This window comes from Pholcus phalangioides, unplaced genomic scaffold, assembly GCF_987345545.1.
Source record: "Pholcus phalangioides strain wild (caught in Gottingen) unplaced genomic scaffold, Ppha-v1.0 ptg000018l_1, whole genome shotgun sequence".
Lineage (NCBI taxonomy): Eukaryota > Metazoa > Arthropoda > Arachnida > Araneae > Pholcidae > Pholcus > Pholcus phalangioides.
In genome coordinates, this window is record NW_028301611.1 from 5088394 (window position 1) to 5110867 (window position 22474).

The 22474-nt window shown below is 39.2% G+C and overlaps 1 protein-coding gene across 5 annotated transcripts in view; it reads left to right on the top strand.

The window, feature by feature from the left end:
• LOC149071604 (semaphorin-1A-like) overlaps positions 1-22474 on the top strand; it is a 293307-nt gene that overhangs the window by 212384 nt on the left and 58449 nt on the right. For all 5 annotated transcript variants that reach the window (XM_089247954.1, XM_089247953.1, XM_089247957.1 and 2 more), the window contains 2 exons: positions 14363-14459; positions 21621-21666. In XM_089247954.1, the coding sequence (XP_089104080.1) occupies positions 14363-14459; positions 21621-21666 (143 nt within the window). The remainder of the gene's footprint in view (positions 1-14362; positions 14460-21620; positions 21667-22474) is intronic.

Consider the following 22474-nt stretch of genomic DNA (forward strand, 5'->3'; position numbering starts at 1 on the left):
CATAAGTTTCGGAAGAACCGCTACAGCAAAAACGTTTGAAAACCCAAGCCGTAAAACAGCCGTTCCCTGTGCTTTATCGGGTTTTGGATCATTGATTTACGCCGTAAAAACTTCTGACATGTTTGTCAAACGGCTCTGGATAGAACTAACGAAATATAGTCGGCTCCGTTTAAACGGATATTAACGGTTCCAGCACTTAATATCCTATTATACGGGGAACAATTGAATTGCCGTTCCACACCGTAAATATACTTCGTATATTGGAAACTGATGGAAAATCAGCATTAATAAAGCTTCTGGAGTAATTCAAGCATCAAAATGAAGTGGGAAAAAAATTCATTTCATTTAGAATCATGAAACTGGCTTTGTGAAAATTTTCTGCTTTCATCGAAAAATTTAGCGCCCTCTATAGGCCAAACAAAATAAAATGCAATTATTGAATGTACTGAGTCTGAATTGAACACTAGGAAGCCTCAAATATAGGTTCCCTATGAATCTCAACTTGTAATATTAATTTTTTCTATGTTTTTTTCCAATAAAAATTGTATGCTTATAATTGTTAATATGTATTTACAGAGTTGTGTGAATTGTGATATTCGATTAAGCGAGGAAATTATTAAATTGGCAGAGTCATGATGAAGGGGGTTTGATGGGTTATAACTACCCATTGGAACCCTGTCTCACCAATTATGGTTTTCGGTTTCGGAAATTATTACATTTATTCACATATCACCCCTGATGATCTGTAAGTCACCAGACAGCCTGCAAGGGCTGGGCAACGACGGAAACTTTCAATTCTGGTCTGGTCTGGAGGAAATTATTACATTATACTGGGAACTTTGGCATTGTCTCTACGGGAAAAATTTTGGTTGCCGAAGATTTTATCCGAATAAGCGGGGTATCAGTTTATATAGGTCGGTTGAAGTTGGTTTTCAACTTCGAGGAGCGAATGCGAGCCGATCCAACACCATCTATAACAGAAGGCCTCCGCCCGAAGCTCGTGACGCCATTGGATATACTGTAAAAAGAAAGGTAAAGATATCGGCCTGCTACATCCAATGGCTACAGGTGAAATAACTTCTTCAGTGACGTCAAGAACTTCGCGCGTAGGCCTTCTGCTATAGATGTTGTTGGCTGATCTTCCCGTCTCACCGCAGAGAGAAACAAAACAAGCTTACAACGTTCAATCATTACACTCCACTCATAGTTTGAAAAATTGATGGCAGATGGCAGCACTATGACAAGCATTACACAGAAACAAACCTTCACGTTAGGTTCACGACAAATACACGAACATTTCCCAGGTCTCGACCATCTGCTAAAATCTCTTCGTTGAGACAGAGCGGCGGGCCAGGATCTTGTTAGGAGGAGGTATCGGTTTATCCGTTACCCTATCAAGCGGGGCATCTTATCATTAATTGCGCATGAATTTGGTAACCGGTTTTTTTTTCTTAAACCAATGCGAATTTTCACGGAGTTAAAGGCACAAACAAATCGGCCAATGGTATCGACCAAGATAAAAAAAACAAAAAAAGCAAGATCTTGCTGCTTCTCGTTTCGGTAACTTCTTCTGGTTCAGGCTCATTGAACACCAGACTTGGCTCACCATGTGGTGGTGGTTCTTTTTTCCTGTATAATGGTGTGCGAGAGTTACGAGGGAAGAGATTCACTCGACTGATTTCGTTCATCAAATGGTAGATCCCGACTGAAGGAACGGGCACCGCACACAGCCCTTGAGGAAAGGCAGGCGAAAGACTTTCTTCCCTTTGTTTGGTGGAGATGGACTCCTGGTGGGACCTTAAAAAGACATTTGGGAAGTTTCAGAACAAAGCGTGGTTTTTTCTTTTTTGTGCGCCTGAGTGTTTTTTTTTTTAGAGGTCGATTACCTCTTGGTGTTGTCTCCTCCGCCATCTTCAGTCACTTTCTCTGTCTGATTACTGTAATTTTGTCTGCGTTGGATATCATATGTTATTGTCACAGTATGGTGGTCTTCAAACTTTTTCCAGTTGTGAGCACCGTCATAAAAATAGAGAGAACCCATGGGGGAACTTTGATATGTGGCAGGATTGAAATTGTTATAATGCTATTTAAATTGGTTAGTGTGTTGATCAGCAATTCGCGAATGCACTCTCTAGGTGACGTTTATGCTTAATAGCGTCAAGGGTTGAGGATGGACCGAGAATGGTTGAGGATGGGTTTTCCCATCCAAGGAGGAAGGAAAAGGGTTTAAGATGACTGGTCTAGTCATTTGAGGAGTTTGTTTTTTTCGGTTGGGGGGCGTCGGAAAAATACCGTATATGTGTTACGGTAAATGTGATAAAATCCGGGTATTATGCATAATCGTCGAACACCTTTGGTAAGTTCCATAAATTTTCCTGGATTTATCACTTGTACCGGTTATTATGCATAGTACCCAAGCGTCGCGTCGTTGGTAAACATGATAAATCGTAGTACATGATACACTATGCATGATAATTCATACATGTATTGTATCATTATATCGGGGTACGATCGTAAATTTTTGTCTTTATATCAGGGTCCGATTATATTCATCACACATGCTAGACGCATTTGGAATTTTTTTCATACTTGTGTAATTCACCAATTACACTAGGGCAGCGGTTCTCAACCGGTGCTCCGCGGAGCCCTTGGGGCTCCTTGTGCACTTTCTAGGGGCTCCGCGGCAGCTCGATGAAAATTTAAAAAAAGTAACATTTAAAAAAATAATTATATATATTTTTTAATAGTGAAAATACATCACAGTAACTTTGATGAATAATTAACAAATTGGCCTACGGCGCTCCGCCATAGAATTATTTTACTAAAAAGGGCTCCTCGAATCAAAAAAAGGTTGAGTACCGCTGCACTAGGGTATTATGAGCGCACACATATAGGGTATCGCAGATAAAGGCGATAAATTTCGAGTATTTATCATTCACCAACAACACTTGGTTATTATGCATAATCATCAGTGAAAGTGATAATGTTTTTAGTGTTTCTTAAATTTACCAACAACGCTTGGTTTCGTGTATATGCATGGTATTAGGCATGTTCGCCGATAAAAGTGTGATACATTTATCAGACACCTATACGATTGGTAAGTGTGCATAATAACCAATATATCACTCTTACCGTAACATATACACTGGATAGTCATTTTAAACAGGTAAATTACGTACTTTTTACGATTTTGTTATTCTAAATTATTTTTTTCACTCGCTTTTTTCACGGTGGGTTAACCGTGTTTGTCGGTTATCCGTGATACCCTTCCCCACCATTAGCCCAGATAATTGAGTTTCTACTTCATTTACTGGCTAACCAATTCAATTCAATTCGCCGACAATAGCCCCGGCAAATCGTCTAGGGACAATTTACTGCCGAATCCCTTTCGGGGGGGCTAATGCGGGTTTTTTATTGTTTATGAAAAAATATTTACAAAGCAAGACAAAAGAAAAATATTTACATGATATATACATTATATACATAAAGATTTCACGCCGCTATGTAAACCGACATTTTTCATTTTTTTTTTTTTTTTTTTTTTTTATGCACAACCATTCATAGCCCTGATCACAGTTTGTCCCGGGGGTCTCTTGGGCCGTGACTTGGTCGCTAACTTATTGTTCAATGGCGCCGTGTTGCTGCCTGTGCTGCCAGTCTGCTGGATCTTCTCGTAGGCTGATCTGGTCTAGTTGTGTGGTTGCCAATGTCTATTCTCCTCCTGTGGAGTTTTTCAATGCCCTCTTTTTCGAGATAGCGCACGAGATTCTCAAGAGTTCGTGATTCTTTTTCGAGCCGGCTCATCCTCCTAAACCACTCCTTCACCAGCTCCTGCCTTGGTTTGATCAGGTGGAAGACTTTTGTGTAAGGGCAGCTGGTGGCATAGTGGAGTGGTGTGCCGACTTCTCCGCACATACATTTGTTGTTGTTAGATATTTTGAATCTCTCGAGGTAGCTGGGGAATGGTCCATGACCAGTGAAGAAAATGGCTTTCTCTCGGGACCATCCCACAGCCCTCCATCCGACTCGAGGTAGGATATCGTGAATCAGTCTGCCTGGGTGTTCAGGTTCGTCCCAGTCCTCCTGCCACATTTTTAATAAGTGACTTTTCAGAAGTCTTTTGGCATGGGAAGGGGGAAGCTTAATTAACATTGCGCTCTGAGCAGATTTGGTGGTTTTCTAAAAATAACTACTGGCTAACCAATGATCTTTTACCCTAGTCACAGAGGACCCTGCAGAGTTCTTTCTTTCCCCCAGAGTCCCCCATTGATTTCAAAGTTGGGACTCCGTCAATGAATCGGTCATTTTTCCTGCCCGGAATTATCCCCCCACCCCCTAAACCTCTGTTAATAGACCACCTACGACAGGCCTGTTTACTGAGTGACGGGATGGATCTCTTAGAAAGGTTCTGATTTACCCTATTGATCATCAGTGACTGTTCACGGTGACTTCCTCCCTGTTTCCTCCGTGCAGTGGCGTAACGTTCCCTGAAGTTGATATGCGGAATCGACATTTTAATTTTTGGATTTGTTCGAAAATACTGGTCTGGGCGTGGTCGCCCTGGAACCCCAACTTCAACCATCGCACTTATTTACCATTCTAGAAAGGGCTTTTTTTCCCCCATCGACAAACCGCGATTTTTCGAGGTCTCGCCCCGATAACAAACAACCGTAAAAATATATCCCCACACACAGAGGAATGGCCGAGCGTAGTAGCAGCTCGTTGCAGAGCGTTGGGCGGTGGCGTCGGTGTGTGCGTAAAGAGCGAGTAACAGCCTTAGCTGCTCTACATATTAAATTAGCGCTCCGTGGCGTGCTATCTCCGTTGGCAACGGCGTCAAAATCTATCTATCTCTACACTATGCTTTGGGCTCTTTTTCCTATGCACAAACATCTCTCCTCCTGCTGTGTTTTGCGAAGGCGGCTAGAGTTTCACACACACACTCGAGCGCTAGAAGGAGCAGCAGCACCACTGTGTCAACATGGCGGTCTAGCGGCAATCATTCCTTCGATGGTGCAATGTAGAGAACCGGGAACAAAAAAACATTTTGGAGCCGAGTGAGAGTTGTTGTCTTGGTAACGGGACTCGCCTCCTCCCGTTTTATTATTATAATTTTCGTCCGGCTTTTCCTGTTTTCTTACGTCTCTATTTGCTGTGTGTGTGTGTGTCGACGTCGTTGCTCCAGGACATCTCTATGTGGAGCACGCGTGACGTTCTCTACTCTTCCGGAGATTAGTATCTGAGATATTTTTCCCCGAGATTTTTTTTTTTTGAATGATAAAGTCTCTAGTCTCTGTTGGGAGTTGCTTTGAATGAGTCTCTAATATCTATAACATTAAGTAAGTTATCTTTCACCTTGACATGTTGTTGAGAAACATGTTTTTTGGAGCGTCGTTGTGAAATATGCGGCCGTTGTCGAATTTGATGCCGTATAGCATCGATTCCCTTTGAGAGTTCCCCGTGTACACTTCCCAGAGGTCTCCGCGGCGGCTCGAGGAAAACTAAATGAAATCGGTGAATTTAATAAATACAGTCAAACTCGATTATAACGACATCGAAGATTTCGCGAAATTTTGCATGTAAACATTTGATGCCGTCAAGTTTTACTATACTCAAGGTGACTATATTTGATAAGGGAAAATACGGGAAATTCAGTTCATAAATACCGGACATCGCCAATTTTCGCAAAGATGTTGCCAATTGTCAGACAAATTGCCAATTCCGAATTAATAACTAGAGCCCGGAAGTTCGGGCGGAATACGATAATTTTTTTTTTTTTTTTTTTTTTTTTTGCCTATTTTCAAATTTTTTTTTGCAAAAATGCCTTTTTTTAATTTTTCTTTCCTTAAATTCCTATTTCGGTATTTTTATATGTTTAGTGGTGAATTTTAAAGGCCATATTCGTTAGTACTTTGATGGTTTTAGTATTGAGAACCTCCAAAGAATTTTTCTTTTTGTTAATGGCCCTCCAGATAGATGATTTTGAATGTGTTTCCGCGACAGGTCGATTGCCCCCAGTCTGATTTTCTTCATTGTAGGTTATGGGAGGGAGAGGGATTTGGAACTTCTCTCTCAAACATGTTAATTAACCAGTAATCATACGTAAAAATTATGTGCAATTTGGTTAAGAAATTGAAAGAGTGATTATGGTTAACAGTTAATTCGCCTGCCAGAAAATGTTTTTACTAGCGTCCCCTACTGTTGAATTAAAACACTAATTTGTCAATTAATGAGTATCATGGGAATAGTTTCGTGTGGAATCATGGGAATAATTTCCAGAGATTTATGTTCTAAGCTATTATTGTGATAAAATTTTTTGTAGTTGAACTCGGATATAGAGAAATTTGATGCAGTCAAATATCGGTTAAGATAATTTTTATCTTTTATTGTGGTCAGTGGACAAATTTTGTTTCCACTGAGTTTAGGTTTCGATTTTGTGCGCGCTTGAATGAATTAGTTTTGATTTTTAGCGTCATCTATCCATGTATCATGATGTAGCGTCATCTTTGAATATTACTTTTACACGTAGAAATTTTTGTCCTTTTTTAACATTCTATTGTTTTTTTCCCTACACTAGACATCAATTTCTCAATAATTTATAGAATAATTAATTATTTTGATGAGTTGTGCCCCCACTCATAAAATAATTGAATACAGTGAAATATCGATTAATACGATGTTTCTTCTGCATTTGTTCTTCCGAATTTATGGGACACTGTACATAGTATTTGCCGTGATTTTGTGGTACAATGTAGCATTGAGTTATAAATTTCCGTCACGTGATTGGTTGATCACATAAAATTTGGTTCCAAGAAATATTGTCAAAAAAAATAATAATAATAAGACTTACCGGTGGCATATTTCGTCCCAGGTCCACACATCTTTTTAGGATGCGTCTTCAATCAGTAGGGAGATTGTCTAGTTCAGTTTCCCAACCTTTTCTGTCCCATCGCCCCCAACCCATAGGATCCTGTGTTATACCCGCTGCTTCTACCACCCCCCTGGAACATTCCATCCCCCCCCCCCCCAGCGGCCGTTAACGCCCACTTTGGGAATCACTAATCTAGTTCAAGTGTGCTCTCTCTGCTCAACCTTTTGAAAGTGCGGGTCACTCAAGTGATCTGAGAATGTGATGCGAGACACTTTAAGGGGTGTGAGAATGTGTTATGGGTCACTTAAATGGTCTAAAAATGTGTTGTGTTTCACTTAAATGGTCCGGGAATGTATTGCGGGTCACTTAAATGGTCTAAAAATGTGTTGTGTTTCACTTAAATGGTCCGGGAATGTATTGCGGGTCACTTAAGTGGTCTGTAAATGTGCCACGGGTCACTTAAGGGGCCTGGTAATATGCCGTGGGTGTGATTTGTAACACGCACATAAGTGATTTGTAAAAGTATCTCGGTAACTTATGGTCTGGGAATGTGTTGCGGGTAACTTAAGGAGTCTCGGAATATGCCGCAGCACACTTAAGGGGCCTGAGAACATGCCGCGGGTCACTTAAGTGAGGTAACAATGTGTCTGAGCCACTTAAGTGACCTGGGTCACTGTTCTGGATCACCAATTCGATTTGTAGATGTGTCGCGGCTCACGCAAATGATCCGTACATGTGCCACGGGTCGCTCAAGTGGTCTGGAAATGTGCCGCGGTTCTCTTAAAGAATTAAGTGTGAGGTCGCTTGGCATATCCGATGTGACCCCGAGGGTCACAGGTTGAGCATGTACGGTCTACTCCAATCATTACCTTTGGTCTGGAAAAAAAAAAAACCAATAGCAGTAAAGAGGTTGGAATCATATAAGATTGGGTCACAATAAAAAGAAGGGCAAAAACAAAAATCGTAATTAAGTGCGTCGTGGGTTCGGGCTTATTATAATTGCTCGTTGCCGAGTTACTTGACATGGTTCCAGGCCCCGTGTTCCTGCATTAATTGCTGGTACTTAAAAGCAGGATACGTCTTGAAATGAGGAAATTCTGTCTCTCTCTTTTGATATGATGGAGGGAGGAGAAAGAAAAGAAAAACCTCGTTGATGTCTTTCCTTGAATTAATAAATTTTTAATTCCGTTCAAGGGGTTGTAAAATTTTTGTTCTTGTTCTTTTGTCGAGTGTATTTTCTGTTCCAATTAAATTTCGTAGTTTTTTTGTTCTTTATTGAGTTTAAAATTTTCCTCGTGGGAATTCGATAAAATCTTGTATGAGTTCTCTGGTATATCTCGCGTAATAGAATTATGTACCATGGCTAGGCCTACTTTTCATTTCGGAGCATCGTATTTAAAGGATTTTAATGCAGGTGGGTAATCGGGATTAAAATTTTCTTTTTCTTCTCGGAGGCCTCTGGAAGGGGTAATCTGATGATCACGGTGACACTTCAAACGAATGCCCTCGCCGTTATTCAAATTAAAAAAAAAAAAAAAATTGTACGAAATTATTTTATAGCCGGTGTGCCACGGCTTTTCAAGTCATTCAGGGGAGAAAATTGGGCAGTGAAGTGACCTATATCGGAGAATTCTCGTACTATTTTTGTTTGATATATTGTGAGCATATTATTTGAAGTGTGTGTTTTCCGCAATGGTCGAAATTTCGTGCAATTTCGGCCATTAGAATGTTTCAAGTGTGACAATTAAACCGATTATGAGCACAACAGCGGCAACTAATTCTCTGCAATTTTAAGGGGGTAGGTGCGCGCAAATTTTCTAAAAAAACACATTTTTTAAATTTTTAAATGGTATGAAATTTTCAGCGTCTGTGTTCCTACCTGCAATAAAAATATTTTTTAAGTATTTAATATAAACTGCTGGCAGGCATTACACAGGCGAATGTTTTTCCACTACACAATGCGTTTTTCTCAAAACTAAGTTTTTTTTGTCAGATAAGGAACATTTTTTTCGAACATCACTCATTCGAATGTCGTGCAACTTTGTATCTCTCTCAACACTATGGTATTACATACTTTAACATAAGCTTTTAGGATTTTCATTGTTGGTTTTTTTTTTTATCGAATTTTAACTTCAACAACATGCAACTTTTTCAAAAATCAATTTACCCATATTTTGTGCCATAAAATTTTTTCTCTTGGTAAAGTATTTAACACTATAGTGTTTAGAGAGAGACAAAGTTTCAAGATATTTCAATGAGTGGTGTTCGAAAAAAAATGTTCCTTATCTGTAGCAAAAAACTTAATTTTGAGATACAATGTACACATTAGCATGTGTAATGTCTGCCAGCAGTTCATATTAAAATATTTAAATATTTTTCGCACATGTAGAACAAAAACTTAAACACAGACGCATTTCGCGTATTTTTCTCGAGGAAATATGGTCAGGCTATTTATAAAGGTACATTTTCAGTTTTTTTAGGGTATAAATTTATTTTTTTTATGAAGCATATTCTGTCGGTTTTTGGGTAGTAAAAATCCTATCCCTACTGATCACCCTTTGCATCGAATCAACTTGCGGTACAGGCCAGTATTTATTCAGAGAGAGGAGGGGTGTAAACATATATAGTTGTTTCTGCGATTCTCTTCGTCAGACCTAAAACCATCCCCTGGAGCTCTTACCTCATCATTTTCCAACCATCATTCATCATTTGCATTCATAACTTGGGGTGTAGTTAGTGAATCCGAACCGGTTGAAATTACCACCATGTATGCTTGCCAGAAGTTCGTACCCCCTCTCCGGCCCTTGCCCAGTTTAACATCCCTAGGACTGATCGTTGAAGGTTCAACTGAAACAGGCAAATAGAACCCCTCTTCCCCCCCCCCCAATTTTCAGTGTTTTTGAAATGTTTAACTTCGGAAATAATAATTTCGGGAAATACACGGTATACGTGGATGATAGCATGGTGTAGGTTCATTTCCCCCCCCCCTTTCTCTCCAACATGACATGTATGCTATGAAGATGATGATCGACGACTCTTACATACATTACTTTCCGTGCCTAATCGTGAGCTGCAATTTCTCTAAAAGGCATTATTGCGTATTCAAGAAACGTCTGAAATATTTATTTGAAATCCATTTGCATTCGCGGAACCAATCGTGACGACCACCACCATTGAATCATGTTCGGGTTTACAGTATAGCCAATAAATATAAAGCAGGGGAGGTTTTCTGCCTTAGTTTAGTCCTTAGAGCAAGCATCTTCAACCCGTTGCTCACGAGCCCCGCGGTGCTCCCCTGAAGCACCCAGAGTGCTCGATGCTTGTATCCGATTTCGTTCTCGCGATCACTTCATCAACAGTTCTAATTAAACACCTTGTACACATTGCATTCAAGGATTGAAATGATCCCGATTTCATGCGTTCGCATATGTCAAACTTGCTGTAAGGGTGCTCTTTTGATGATGAGTACGGGCAGTGCTCGCGACTAGAAAAAGGTTGAAGACCTCTGCCTTAGATCATACATGCTCAACCCGGACCCTCGGAGTCAGCTGATGTTTCCCGCGACGTTAAACCTAATTTCGAGAAATTGAACTAAGCGGCCCATTTCCAGGTGATTTAAGTGACCCGAAACACATTCACAGATCACTCAAGTGGCCTGCGGCCCAGTACCAGAGCCCTTATATCTTGCATGGCACATTTCAACAGATTACTTGAGAGACCTGCGGGACAGTTCGAGCACTTTGGTTGCCCGCGGTGCAGTTCCTTACCACTTGTCAGTCCGCAAAATATTTTTTTCAGTTATTCATTCTCAGCCGGTTCAAAAATTAAATCTCCCATTTTCACTGGTCCACAGCTGTAAAAAATTTTTGAACACTGGTTTGCTGTTCATACACCATCAAAAGAGTACCACCCTCGTGCCGTAGAAAGAAGCCGTGCATCAAAATAGTAGCTCACTCACTAGCACCAGCGCCGTCTTAACGCATGGGCCCACCCGGACGTCTCAAGAAGAGAGGCGCCTCAGAAAAACGAGAAGTAGTTGAATTTTTCGAGAATTTGCCTGGTAGGGCCTCAGAAAAATCACTTGGCCCGGGGGCCTGTGATGCTCTTAAGACGGCCCTGACTAGCACTACTCAAACCGTCGCTTTCCGTACTTTCGGTTGTACTTTCTGAATGTATAAGGCCGTCCAGTCATGTTTCAGGTCATCCTATCACTTTTGGGTGTTGATTCCAGTCATAACTGCCCCCCCCCCTCCTAAATTTTTACGCCCGGGGTAGTTGGCCCCCAACTCCAGTTTCGGCCTTGGGTTCCGGTCATGCTTACCAAACGAACACCTGGAGTAAAAAAATGCGTGATTTGCATCTTTCGCCTGACATGCGATCACTTTCTCCAGAGAAACACCTGCAGTACGTCCAATCTACAGTGCGTCCAATCAACTTACTTCGGGTTGTCGGAACTTGACAAACAACACATAACAAGCATTCCTTAGAGAGAAAAACTACACGTTTAGGTTCACATGTACACGCGCATTCAGACTTCAGACATGTACCTATTCGTTACAAATTCCACAGAGCTGGGGTTCTCAAACGGTGCGCCGCCAAACCTTTATCAGGGACGACGCGGGGCTGCTGCAACAACGACAAAGATTTGTTTATTCTTAGTTAAACTGCTCTGGGGAGCCTCGGATAGGCGTTGATTAGGGAGAAGAGGCGCAGCGCGTGGGAAAATTTTCAGAACCGCTGCTTTAGAGGAATATGTACGAGTTAGGTCTACATATGTGCGGTTTATTTAGTAGTAGTCAACTTCGCATGACGGTCCTGATCATGCTTTCCAGGTGAACATCGCGTCCTGTTACCCTTTGGGTGTCGGTTACAGTCATGTTTTCGAAAACGAACGCGGTTCATTGTGATATTGTCCCGCCTCCCCTCGAAGTTTTTACATTGACTTCGGAACCGCCCTTCCTAATTCCACAATGGTGAGGACGTACCTCATAACTGAGTACGTAACTCGACTCGTTTAGAGGGCTTTATGGAGCCTCTCGCGTGTGAATTTATCTGACAGTACGTGTATGAATGTATCAGCATCTCATGTATTTTTATTATTCTTACTCTCTCTGTCTCCTTCGTGTACTGAAAGTATCCGAGGGAAAGTGGGGAAGAAATGCAAAATTCTGAGTTTTTATGTTATACACAACTTTGCCATTTTTATTTCCCGTCGGGGATACATACTTCCTTCATCCTGTATTCAAGTTGGTTTTTTTTTGTCTGTACGTGTATTCTTTTTCCCCCGTTTTCTTTCAATGGATGGTTCTGAATCGTCGTTTTCATTCCCCCACCCCCCTCCAGTCCGTCCTCCATTTTTAGTACGCGCTCGTACTACATCATCCTCTTCCTCCAGAACCTTTTGGTGAAGTTTTATCGATTTGTGCTCGTCCCGATACATATTCATGAGCCTTTTGAATTCTATCTTAAAAGTCTTTTTCTTTCTTTCTCGTCTGCTTTTCCTAACGTCTTTCCGTTTTGTCTTTCTTGTCTAAAAAAAAAAAAAGGAAGAGAGTTTTCTGGAGGAAAAACTTTACAATGAACTCGTAGTTGGACACGCCCTATTCGTGAATAAGAAGGGTGGAAAGAGTTGGTTTTTTTTCCGTAATGGAGGAAGTTTTTTTTTAGTTTCGGGAACCCCATTTTTAGAAATTAATAGCATATACAGTATATATAGGATGCTAACTGAAGTCATTTTCACTATTTAGCTTTTAAATCGCTGTTCATGTTGTGAAGTGTTCAAGAAGTGTTGAAATAATATGTGTCATTACATTTGGTTTTCGGGGGGGATTGATATCCATCTCTATCTGGAACCAGACGTTCCAGAGGGTTCGCCCTGAACCCCCCTCAAAGGGGAGTGTTGGACGGAACCCAAATTACTAATATTCTGTCAATACAAACGTTTCTAAAGCACGAAAAAAAAAGCATTTTTACATTTTAAATGGAACCTTTTTTTTTTTCAAAATAAAATTTCCTGAAGATTGGTAATAACGTATTGGATATAACGTATTTTATACCAAGGGTTGCCAGATATTTCTTGACTTAGACAGCGCTTTCATTTCCAACCCATCTCATTAACGGCAGTAAATTGCAATATAACGATATGGCCAAAGTTGGTGTTTGGTGAAGTAGATATTTCTTGACCAGTGTTTAACATTTTCTTATTTTCGGACCTTTGAAATCGAATGAACAGTTTCGCAGACCCGGCATAAATGGGAGAAAGAATTTGTAAAAATAGGCGAGAAAAAAGAATGGAAAATTTCCTAACCAACCGTCTGACTTCTTTCGTATTTATATTATTCTATTGTACAAGCACGAAACATCGTTGAGTTGGGACTCCTACTGCCACCTATCAAATAAAAACAAAACTATTGGTTATAATTCTACAGGTTTACAAACATATAAGACTACATATTTCTACAAACTGCTGTTAGTTTTAAACCGGTATTTTAGCGTGAATTTGAACAATACGTGGATGATATCATGTAATGTTCATTTTCATGCTGCATACCCATGTAAATATTATGCGCCGCGATACCGGTTGGTATGTTTTATGTTTGCCATAGAATTCCGGTATATACTAGTTATTTCCACTAATAACTTTTTCGTGTGCCGAATATGAAAAAATTTAACGTGGAGATAATGAGGGGAGGGCGGGGTATTTTACGGCAGACACCCGTGACGATATGCATTTATTTTTTTAGATTGCGGCAGGAGTTACTTTGCATCAATAATACGCTCCATAAACACGAGAAAAAAGACGTTGAACCGAGGTATCTGTTACCACCTATCAAATAAACACAAAACCACTTCTATAAGTAAAGTTTTCTGTTGGTTTTAAATCTTAAACCGGTGTATAGCGTGAAAATAAACAATGTGTGCTACCATATATCATATATTTGTTCTTTTTCATGTTTCACACCGATGTAAATCTTGTGCTCAGTATTACCGGTTGCTGTATTTTCAAGTTCACCGAGTAATTCCACCAATTAGTTTTTGTGTGTGCCGGATTAAAATTTTTTAGTTGTTGTACTTTCGCTACTTCGTTGAAGAATATGTGGTTTCAGTGTTCTGTTTCCTGTGTACTTAAATCTTTTTTTTTTCTGTTTCTGAGGTGATCCCCAAAACAGGTTAAAATTCCAATTTTATATCTCGGTGGAAAGACACATTAGCAACATGTAACACTGATAGTAGGTAATTAGAAACATAACATTATTTTCGCATACCTAACATTATTTATCCCTGATTTTCGTAAAAGGAGTTCCTTATACACTTTAAAATACGGTAACTATATGTTTGTTCTGACTCATTCGGATTTGTAGTTTTCTGGTTGGGGGTGGTTATGTCAGAGATTGATTTTTGCATTTTTTATGGTTTTGGTGGTTATAACAGATTGTAATTATGTGATGTCGTTTCAATGTCCGCTAACGATGCGTTTTCATTATTTTTTAGAAGACGACAGGGTCCAAAAATTCATAGGCAACCAGACACACAGCGATCATTTCAAGCTCCTAGAGAAAGATGGCGATCATCTACTAGTTGGGGCCAGGTGAGTGGATTCTTTCATAAATGTGATAGGTTAATGCCTCTTCAAAAACATTCTTGAGATTTTTTTCAGAAATTTTTATGTACAGGGTGGACCAAAAAAAACCCCCATTAGAATTTTTAAGAAAAATTCGCATAAATTTCGTACGAGTTTGTGCCGAAATTTAGGGGAAAAAAACATTCATGCTCGTTTCTTGTTTTGGTTCTTTTATAGCCAAGAAACACTATAAACCCTTTACGGCCCTTGGGATACTCTTGTGGGGGGAGGGGGGGGTTAGGCACCCTTACATAAAGCACAAGAGTTAAAATATGATGTGCGATGCGAAACCGAATGCAATGCAACCTTCCACAGGAGGGAAACTGACGACACACGGTGCGCGGACCTTACAGCTAGATCTAACGATCATTATAATTTTAGCTTCACTATTGATTTGGAAATCAAATTAGTAAATAGAAAATGTCTCACTTGATTATGGTCGAGGCAGAGGAGAAGAAAATATGGTTGAAGGAAGTGCCCCCTCCCACATAGACCAAAAAAGGTTAAGAAATGTTCAAGGATTCATATGCAGGATGTGATAGGTTAATGCGACAGACAGACAGAATTTAATTTTTCTCATCGCTGCCCAGCCCAAAGGGGCTGCCTGGCGACTTACAGACTGCACATGCTAGCTATGAAGGGGGTTATAGACAAGTTTGTGCGTGTTTGTGTAGATGTGAAGTGCCTGTAAGTTAATAGAAAAAAAAACCATACAGTCCGATAAATGCTACCATCAGAATAGTAAAATGCACAAAGATCAGCCAAACTTCATCTAAATGTTACTCTATGCAATAGAGTTGATCGGTAAAATCAATAGAGTAAAAATATATAAATATATATATATATATATAATTACACACACACACATACATATTATGCGATAAATGTATATTATAATGGACACGAAAATGAAATCACCCATGTACAATTCACCAAAATACTACATAATGCACTAATGAGAAAATAATAAAAAAAATAAATGTAACATACAAAAGAAGTCATAACTAAAGTGTAAATAGTTGATAAGGTTTTCGCGGCCATCATTTGATAAAAATTGTTTTTTCGGGTTCGAAGACCGTCGTCCGTTTGAGTTGGTTCTCAACGTTTCCCCAACACTAGTGGTTGGCATCATCAGGAGAATTGATAAACTATTGATCACTTTTGATCCAGTTTATCAATTCTCCTGATGATGCCAACCACTAGTGTTGGGGAAACGTTGAGAACCAACTCAAACGGACGACGGTCTTCGAACCCGAAAAAACAATTTTTTTAAAACAAGTGAAAATATACAAATTGGTGCAGTGCAAGATCAGTCATGTACATCAAACCACAATGCCACTCTATGCAATAGAGTTGATCGATAATTTCGATAGCAAATTAAAAGTACAAAAATATTATGATAGATAGACAAAGATTATACAGCTCAGTAGTTCAGTACGTACCTTCGTACGGTACCCTAACGCACCGACCATGGCACGTGCAGCACGTTTTGAGGCCTGAGAAATTTTAGTCTTTGACGGGGGTTGTAATCGACCAGCTCTCTCAGATGCTCGTATTCTGAGTTCCTCATCCTTTCAAAGTGATCCTCTGAGATTTGTTGGATGTAGCTGAGGATAGTTGGAATCTTTAGGTCTTTTCTAATGTCAGCCCCTCTGATGTACTTTGGGGCACGCACAAGAGTTCTCAGTATTTTATTCTGTTGACTTTGCAGACGCTGCATGTTGGTTTTTGAAACATGAGCCCATACTGGGGCGGTGTAGGTCATGATAGGTCTAATGATTGATTTAAACAATATGACTGTTTTTAAGAGTTAGTCTTGCACTTGGAAATGTAATGCGTGACATCATTCCCATGGTTTGAGTAGCCTTAGTTCTTACGTGATTTATTTGAGGAACGAAGGATAATGATTGGTTTAGAATACATCCCAAATATTTCACTTCCTTCACAGGTCTTATGGCTTCTCTGCCCAGGTAGATTGGTGCTCTAGTAAATTTGGTTCTTCTTGTTAGCCAGATGAACTGACACTTGGCGTGATTAAGCTCGACAGCATTATCCTCACACCAGGTTAATGCAATTAACCAATTAATTGGTATTAATTAATTGGTTAATTGATTATACAATTGATTATACAATTGATTAAACAATTGATTAATTAATAAATGCATGATGTATTATTAATTAATACATATTAATTGGTTAATTGCATTAACCTGGTGAATTCGTAAATGGTTTAAAAATTTATAAAAAATTGAAGGAATTGGTAATTTGAATGCGGATTGTCAAAGTTATTCTCATATGAAGGGGGATTTTTGTTGGCCCGGGGGAAAAATTAATCCAAATTTTTGACGATAGAAGGCACTGCAAGAAAGAAAACCACGAAATTCTGGAACGGAACCTTTTTTTTTTTTTGTCTCTACCGTATACGGAACGTTCGTAAAGCTTAAGCCTGCAATTCGTGGCTGAGGTAAAACAACTCCACCAATAGTGCTTCTTTATCAACCAATGTTAACACATCACAATGAAAACCTTATATAAGCGTCAGTAACAATAAAATTCAGAAAAATTGGTTGTTGATCGCACTACTTCAAAATGGCTATTAATCAACACTCCCTGTATTTTATACGGCTGTAATTTGCATATTTCCAGTGATTAGCTTTTGTTTAGTGCAGCGGTTCTCAACCTTTTTTTTTTACTATAGAATTTACATGGCGGAGCCTTGTGTGCCTCGATGGCTTTTTTTTTAAGTACAATTTTTATCGCAAAACACTTTGTAAGCCTCTTTTTTTATTTATCCATCAAATTTGCGGATTTATTTTACTTTCCTCGAGTCACCGTGGAGCTCCTGGGGCTCCGTGGAGAACCACTGGTGTAGTGCCCTCTATCTACAAAAATTTTAACTACCCCCCCCCCCCTCCCCGGTGTACCAAATATAAATTCCCTTACGTGAGAATAACTCTTTCAAATATACCAATTCCTTCAATTTTTTTTATGTATTGCTCAACTATTTACGAATTTATGCGACACCCTGTACATTAGCATCCAACTTAGTTCTCGTTGACATCCATTTGGTGGAATTCACACACACACAAGAAAAAGCATTAGTCATTAAAACTTATCCGGAATTTCCCCGGTTTTCCAAAGAATAAATTTTTCCAGGCGTTTTCCTAATTTCCGTTCCTTAAATTTTAAAGAGAAAAAAATATATTCAATTTATTTATTTTTAATTATTTTTTTCTGATCCTCAAAAGCTCAGGGGGTACCAAAAGCGTAAATTTAATGGTAGAGGACGATTGGTTTTTTTTTCCATTATTTTTTCTGTTGAATCTCCAAATTAAACTTTTTCCCCAATTTTCTACCATTAAATCAAGCAAGAATTTTTGATTGATTCCGTTTTGTTTTTACGTTTAAAAAACAACGAAGAGATTATCGTTGGAGGGAAATAAATGCACATTGTAAACGAAATCGGAAAATTATATTTAAATTTTGGTGTTTTTCTGGATGATGTGATTCGATGTGTTTTGATGGTTGGAATGGATATTGGATGTGCTCTAGAGTTGATAATCGATGGATCGGTGATTAAAATTGGGGGGAAACCCCGTTTTTTTTTTCCTCGCTTGTTATGAATAATAATAATTGAAAACTCTCTGGATATTTGCGTAAATTCAACGATGCTGTTTTTATTCTGTAATTCAAATATTTTTTTTTTTTGTATCTTGCTTTGCTGCCGAGATAGAGGTTCTTGTTTCGTAATGTACTATAAGGGGTTTCTGTCGGCTCGGGTTCTTGCCAAGAAAAAATCAAACCCTATTGGTCATAATATAATGAATTTGTATTAGATGGGACGAATATTCGTCTACTATTCAGTATTCGAATCTTTTGCCGAATATTGCTTAGGTATTTGGCCGAATATCTGTGTAAATCTAAGCACACCAAACTAATTCAAAAAAAAAAACTATATTAATTGGAGTTTTTCGCATAAATCAAAAATCTGATTCTGTAATTAACATTAAAGTAGAATATTTCATCGATTTTGATTGTCAGTATCGTGGCAATAACAATCTTTCAATTACCAGTTTTTTAATATTCATTTAAATGATAAATTGCATAGTTAAAACTCATTATCAATCATTTGAAATTATCAATAATTCTATTTTCAGTTAGAAACATCAATTTATCTATAATCGCGGTGAATTTCAAGAAATTGATATTCGGCCCATCCCTTGTCGAAAGTGTGTGCGCGTTCTCGGTGACCATGTCGTGAGCTTATTCACCACATGAAATGACGTCACGTGCGCGTGACGTTCGGGCCGTGACACGCGCTGCATGGTGCAATTTGAGCTGGGATAGCCGTTATGAATTCGGAATGGTTTTTTTTTTTAATATATGTTACTGCTGTGGAAGGTGACACATTTTATTGGCCTCGCCCTGCCCAACAGGGTGATTCACAATCACAGACAATCCTAAAAAACGGTCCTCTCTCTCTCTCTGTTGTGTATAAATTTGAGAACACAATGGAGCTTCAAAGTCCGTTACAACAGTGTCTTCTCCCCCTAAACTTCGTGTCTTTTGTTAGACGAAGACATCTGCGGTTGAGAGAAGACATCCGAAAAAAAAAATATAGTATTATATGGAATATTTCTAGGATGATTTATAATGGGAGAGTTCTCTATGCAAGCTTTTTTTTTTTGTGTGTATGAGGGTTATTCTGTTCGTTCCTGCCGTTTTGCGACACTTACACGTGCAGATGGGAAACTCTATGATCCGCCTTCTTGATGGGTGTTTCAGTCCCGAAAAGCCGTTTAATTTTTTTTTTTTAGTTTGGCAACATCCTGATGACTTCAAAAATTGCCTCTATTGTACATACTGGATTTTATAATGAGCATTCCTTGTTCTGGGCTGTCTACAGCCGCAACAATCCATGAAAAAGCTATATTTTTACCCATAAGTACTTAAGACGTTCCTTCGTGATGAGTTGTTACGGTTGAAGATAGCTCATGTAGCTTGCCTTTCTAGTCTAATTTTCTTGACCATTCTTCAAATTTGCCAATTTCTGGGCTGTAGCACGCTTGTCTCCCCCCCCCCTCCCCCCCCTATAAATACAAACTGATTTTCATTGGCGTACGCAAAAGGGGGTTTTGGGGTTCTAACCCCCCCCCCCCAAGCCGAGATTATAGTGTTATTTTGCAGGGGGAAATGTAAAGCCCCACTTTGAGAAGAAAAAAATTCAAACTTTTGACTAATATTCTTGATCACTCATCCCTTAATTTTCGGCCCTTTCAACCTTGCTGTCTTGAGCCCGCTAATCTCTTCCTTCCCCCCCCCCCCGCTGTAAATACGGCTCTGCTCACAAAATAGGGAATCTAGTTGTTAACATACTACTGTATAGTCACTATTATCTAATCGATTTTTTGAACATCGATTTTTTTTGACATTGTGAACCATGATTTTCGTAATGATAACCCATTCCACATCAGGGGGTCTTCAGTCTTTCAGATATTGTCGGCAAAATTATAGATTTCAATGATGCCCACTGAGTATATGCGGCAGCCTAAGCTGTCACTGGTCTGTCGACTTTATCGAAATCTTTTAACTATCATTACATTTGTTTTCCAGTAATAAGTAGCTTGTTCCCTTAAAACGACCGACGAGCCACGGTCTCGTGCGGTGCGGCCCGTAAACTATGCTTTGAAGACCCCCCTTCCCTGTTCTACATGATGAGGTTCTCATTTTGGATTCTGTGGCCCTAGATGCTAAGGGGCCATTCAAGTATTACGTCAGCAAATTTTCAGCCATTTTTGACACTCCCCCCCCCCCCCACCCCCTTGTGAGCAAAGTTTCGTCAGCTCTCCCCCACCGGCGTTCGTGCGGGGGAAGTGCATATTTCCCTCCTAGGCAATCAAAAATTTATTTTTTTAGAAATTAAAACTTAAGAAAATATCTTTGTGTTGTTATAATCAATTTCTGTTAATCTCTATGCTATTTGAAGGCTAAACTCAAAATTTTCTCTTTAAGAAATTCATTGTGACTGTAAGCCATATTTGCTAAACCCAAGGCCCGCGGACCAAATGTGACTCTTTGGGTTATCGGATGTAGCCCGCCACCTTAAACTTAATTTTGTAAAATTGAACTAAGCTGTACATTGACCTGTGGCACAATTCCAGAGCATTTAAGCGGCCCGTAACGCATTTTTTTATATCCCTCAAGCAGGCCCGTGGTGCATTCACAGACCACTTAAGTGACCCGAGGCACGGTTCCGGAACTCTTATGTGGTCCGTGGCACATTTAGAAATCTTTTGAGTGACACGTGGCACAGCTTTACAGCATTTGAACGGTCCCCTGTATCACTCAAGTTACCTTCGGAACATTCCCAGATTACTTAAGTGATCCGTGGCATATCTACGAATCACTTGAGTGACATGCGGAATTCCGCGACATATTTCTAGAGCACTTGAAGGACCCGCTGAACATTTAGAGATCACCAAAGTGGATTAGTGGACTTATCATTAGGGGGGAATGTTAGTTCAGGTACCCACAAACCAGCGAAAGGTTTCTCTGTGTCTCTTGTCTTTGGCACACCGAGTAAAGATGTCATTTAGAATATTCGATATTTTTATAAAGGGTAGCTGATGACGTAAACATCATTTGAACCCCCACTCCTTGTCAGCGAACCCAGTTGGCAAACCTGAATTTCCCCCCCCCCCCCCATCGATGTTGACGTATTACTTGAATGACCCCTAAGTGATATCAGGAAAATCGTGAAAACATATTGAATGAAGTGTTTCTGAAACTGTAATTAACTAAAAATTATAGCTTTGCGAATTCGCGAGCAACCAATCAGAACGATGCTTCAGACTCAGCTTTTCACAGACCACGGCGCCTGATCTGTACAGACGTTTCTCCCGCAACGTTATTTCGACTAAAAATTTGGTAGCCAACACAAGTGGGACATGATCCCCATGGTATTATGGCAACGCGTTGGGATTCGTAGCTTCCCTCGGTATCTGCCTTTATCGGTGGTTCTTTGTTGTACAAGTTGGTTCTCTTTTTTTTTTCTCCTGTACTAGGTGTTTAAAAATGTGCTTTTCTTAACATATTCATTTAACAATGTTAAATCATGTTGTGTTTCAGGAATGTCGTATACAACCTGAGTTTAGACACGCTCCAAGAAAGGAAGGTGAGTTGATAAATCTCTCTGTAAATCATTTATTTCATATGTTGTTTTTGTATAATGTTACTGCGGATAATGTGTATCTAGCACAAAATCCTTAAGCAACATGCAGTATGTCACGGATTTGCTTGGAACAGCTATTTACACGCGTTCACAAGCACAGATTTTGACTACTGTAATTGAATGAAAATTGAATCAAAATAAAGCAAACTGTTCAGTTCATGAAAGATTTGATTCCGTTCATAAATACTCTGGTTATATTTTCTTATTTGAATTCCTTATAATAATTTTTTTTTTAAATTATTTTAAAATTCAAATAAGAAATTAATTTAATAAAATTCAATTTTAAATAATATTGAGTCAATGAAATCTCAATTTTCTTCAACATTTTATAAACACGTAACATTTTTCTTTACTTTGAATCAATTTTTATTCATTTTCATTCGTAGTGTTCGTAATCAGTTCCCGTACACCAATAGTTTTCCCTCATCCTAATTTCAGATAAATTTTCAGAATATCTTAATAAGATCATGGGGGAGAGATTCGTGCAATAACAATTAGTTCAATTTTTGACCACCGGTTGAAAAAAATTGTGATTTTTATTGAATTTCTCTTTTTCCCCAATGTATCAATACACTGACACTACTCGGACCCGTTCGTGTTGACGCACTTTATTGAAACTTGGTATATGCCGGTGGTTCCCAACGTAGAGCCCAAACCCCAAGGGAGCAATTTGGTTTTTTAGGAGGGAGTAATATGAAAGAGTTTTTTTTTTTTTTTTAAGACTTGGAACTTTGCAGAACCCCCCTACCAT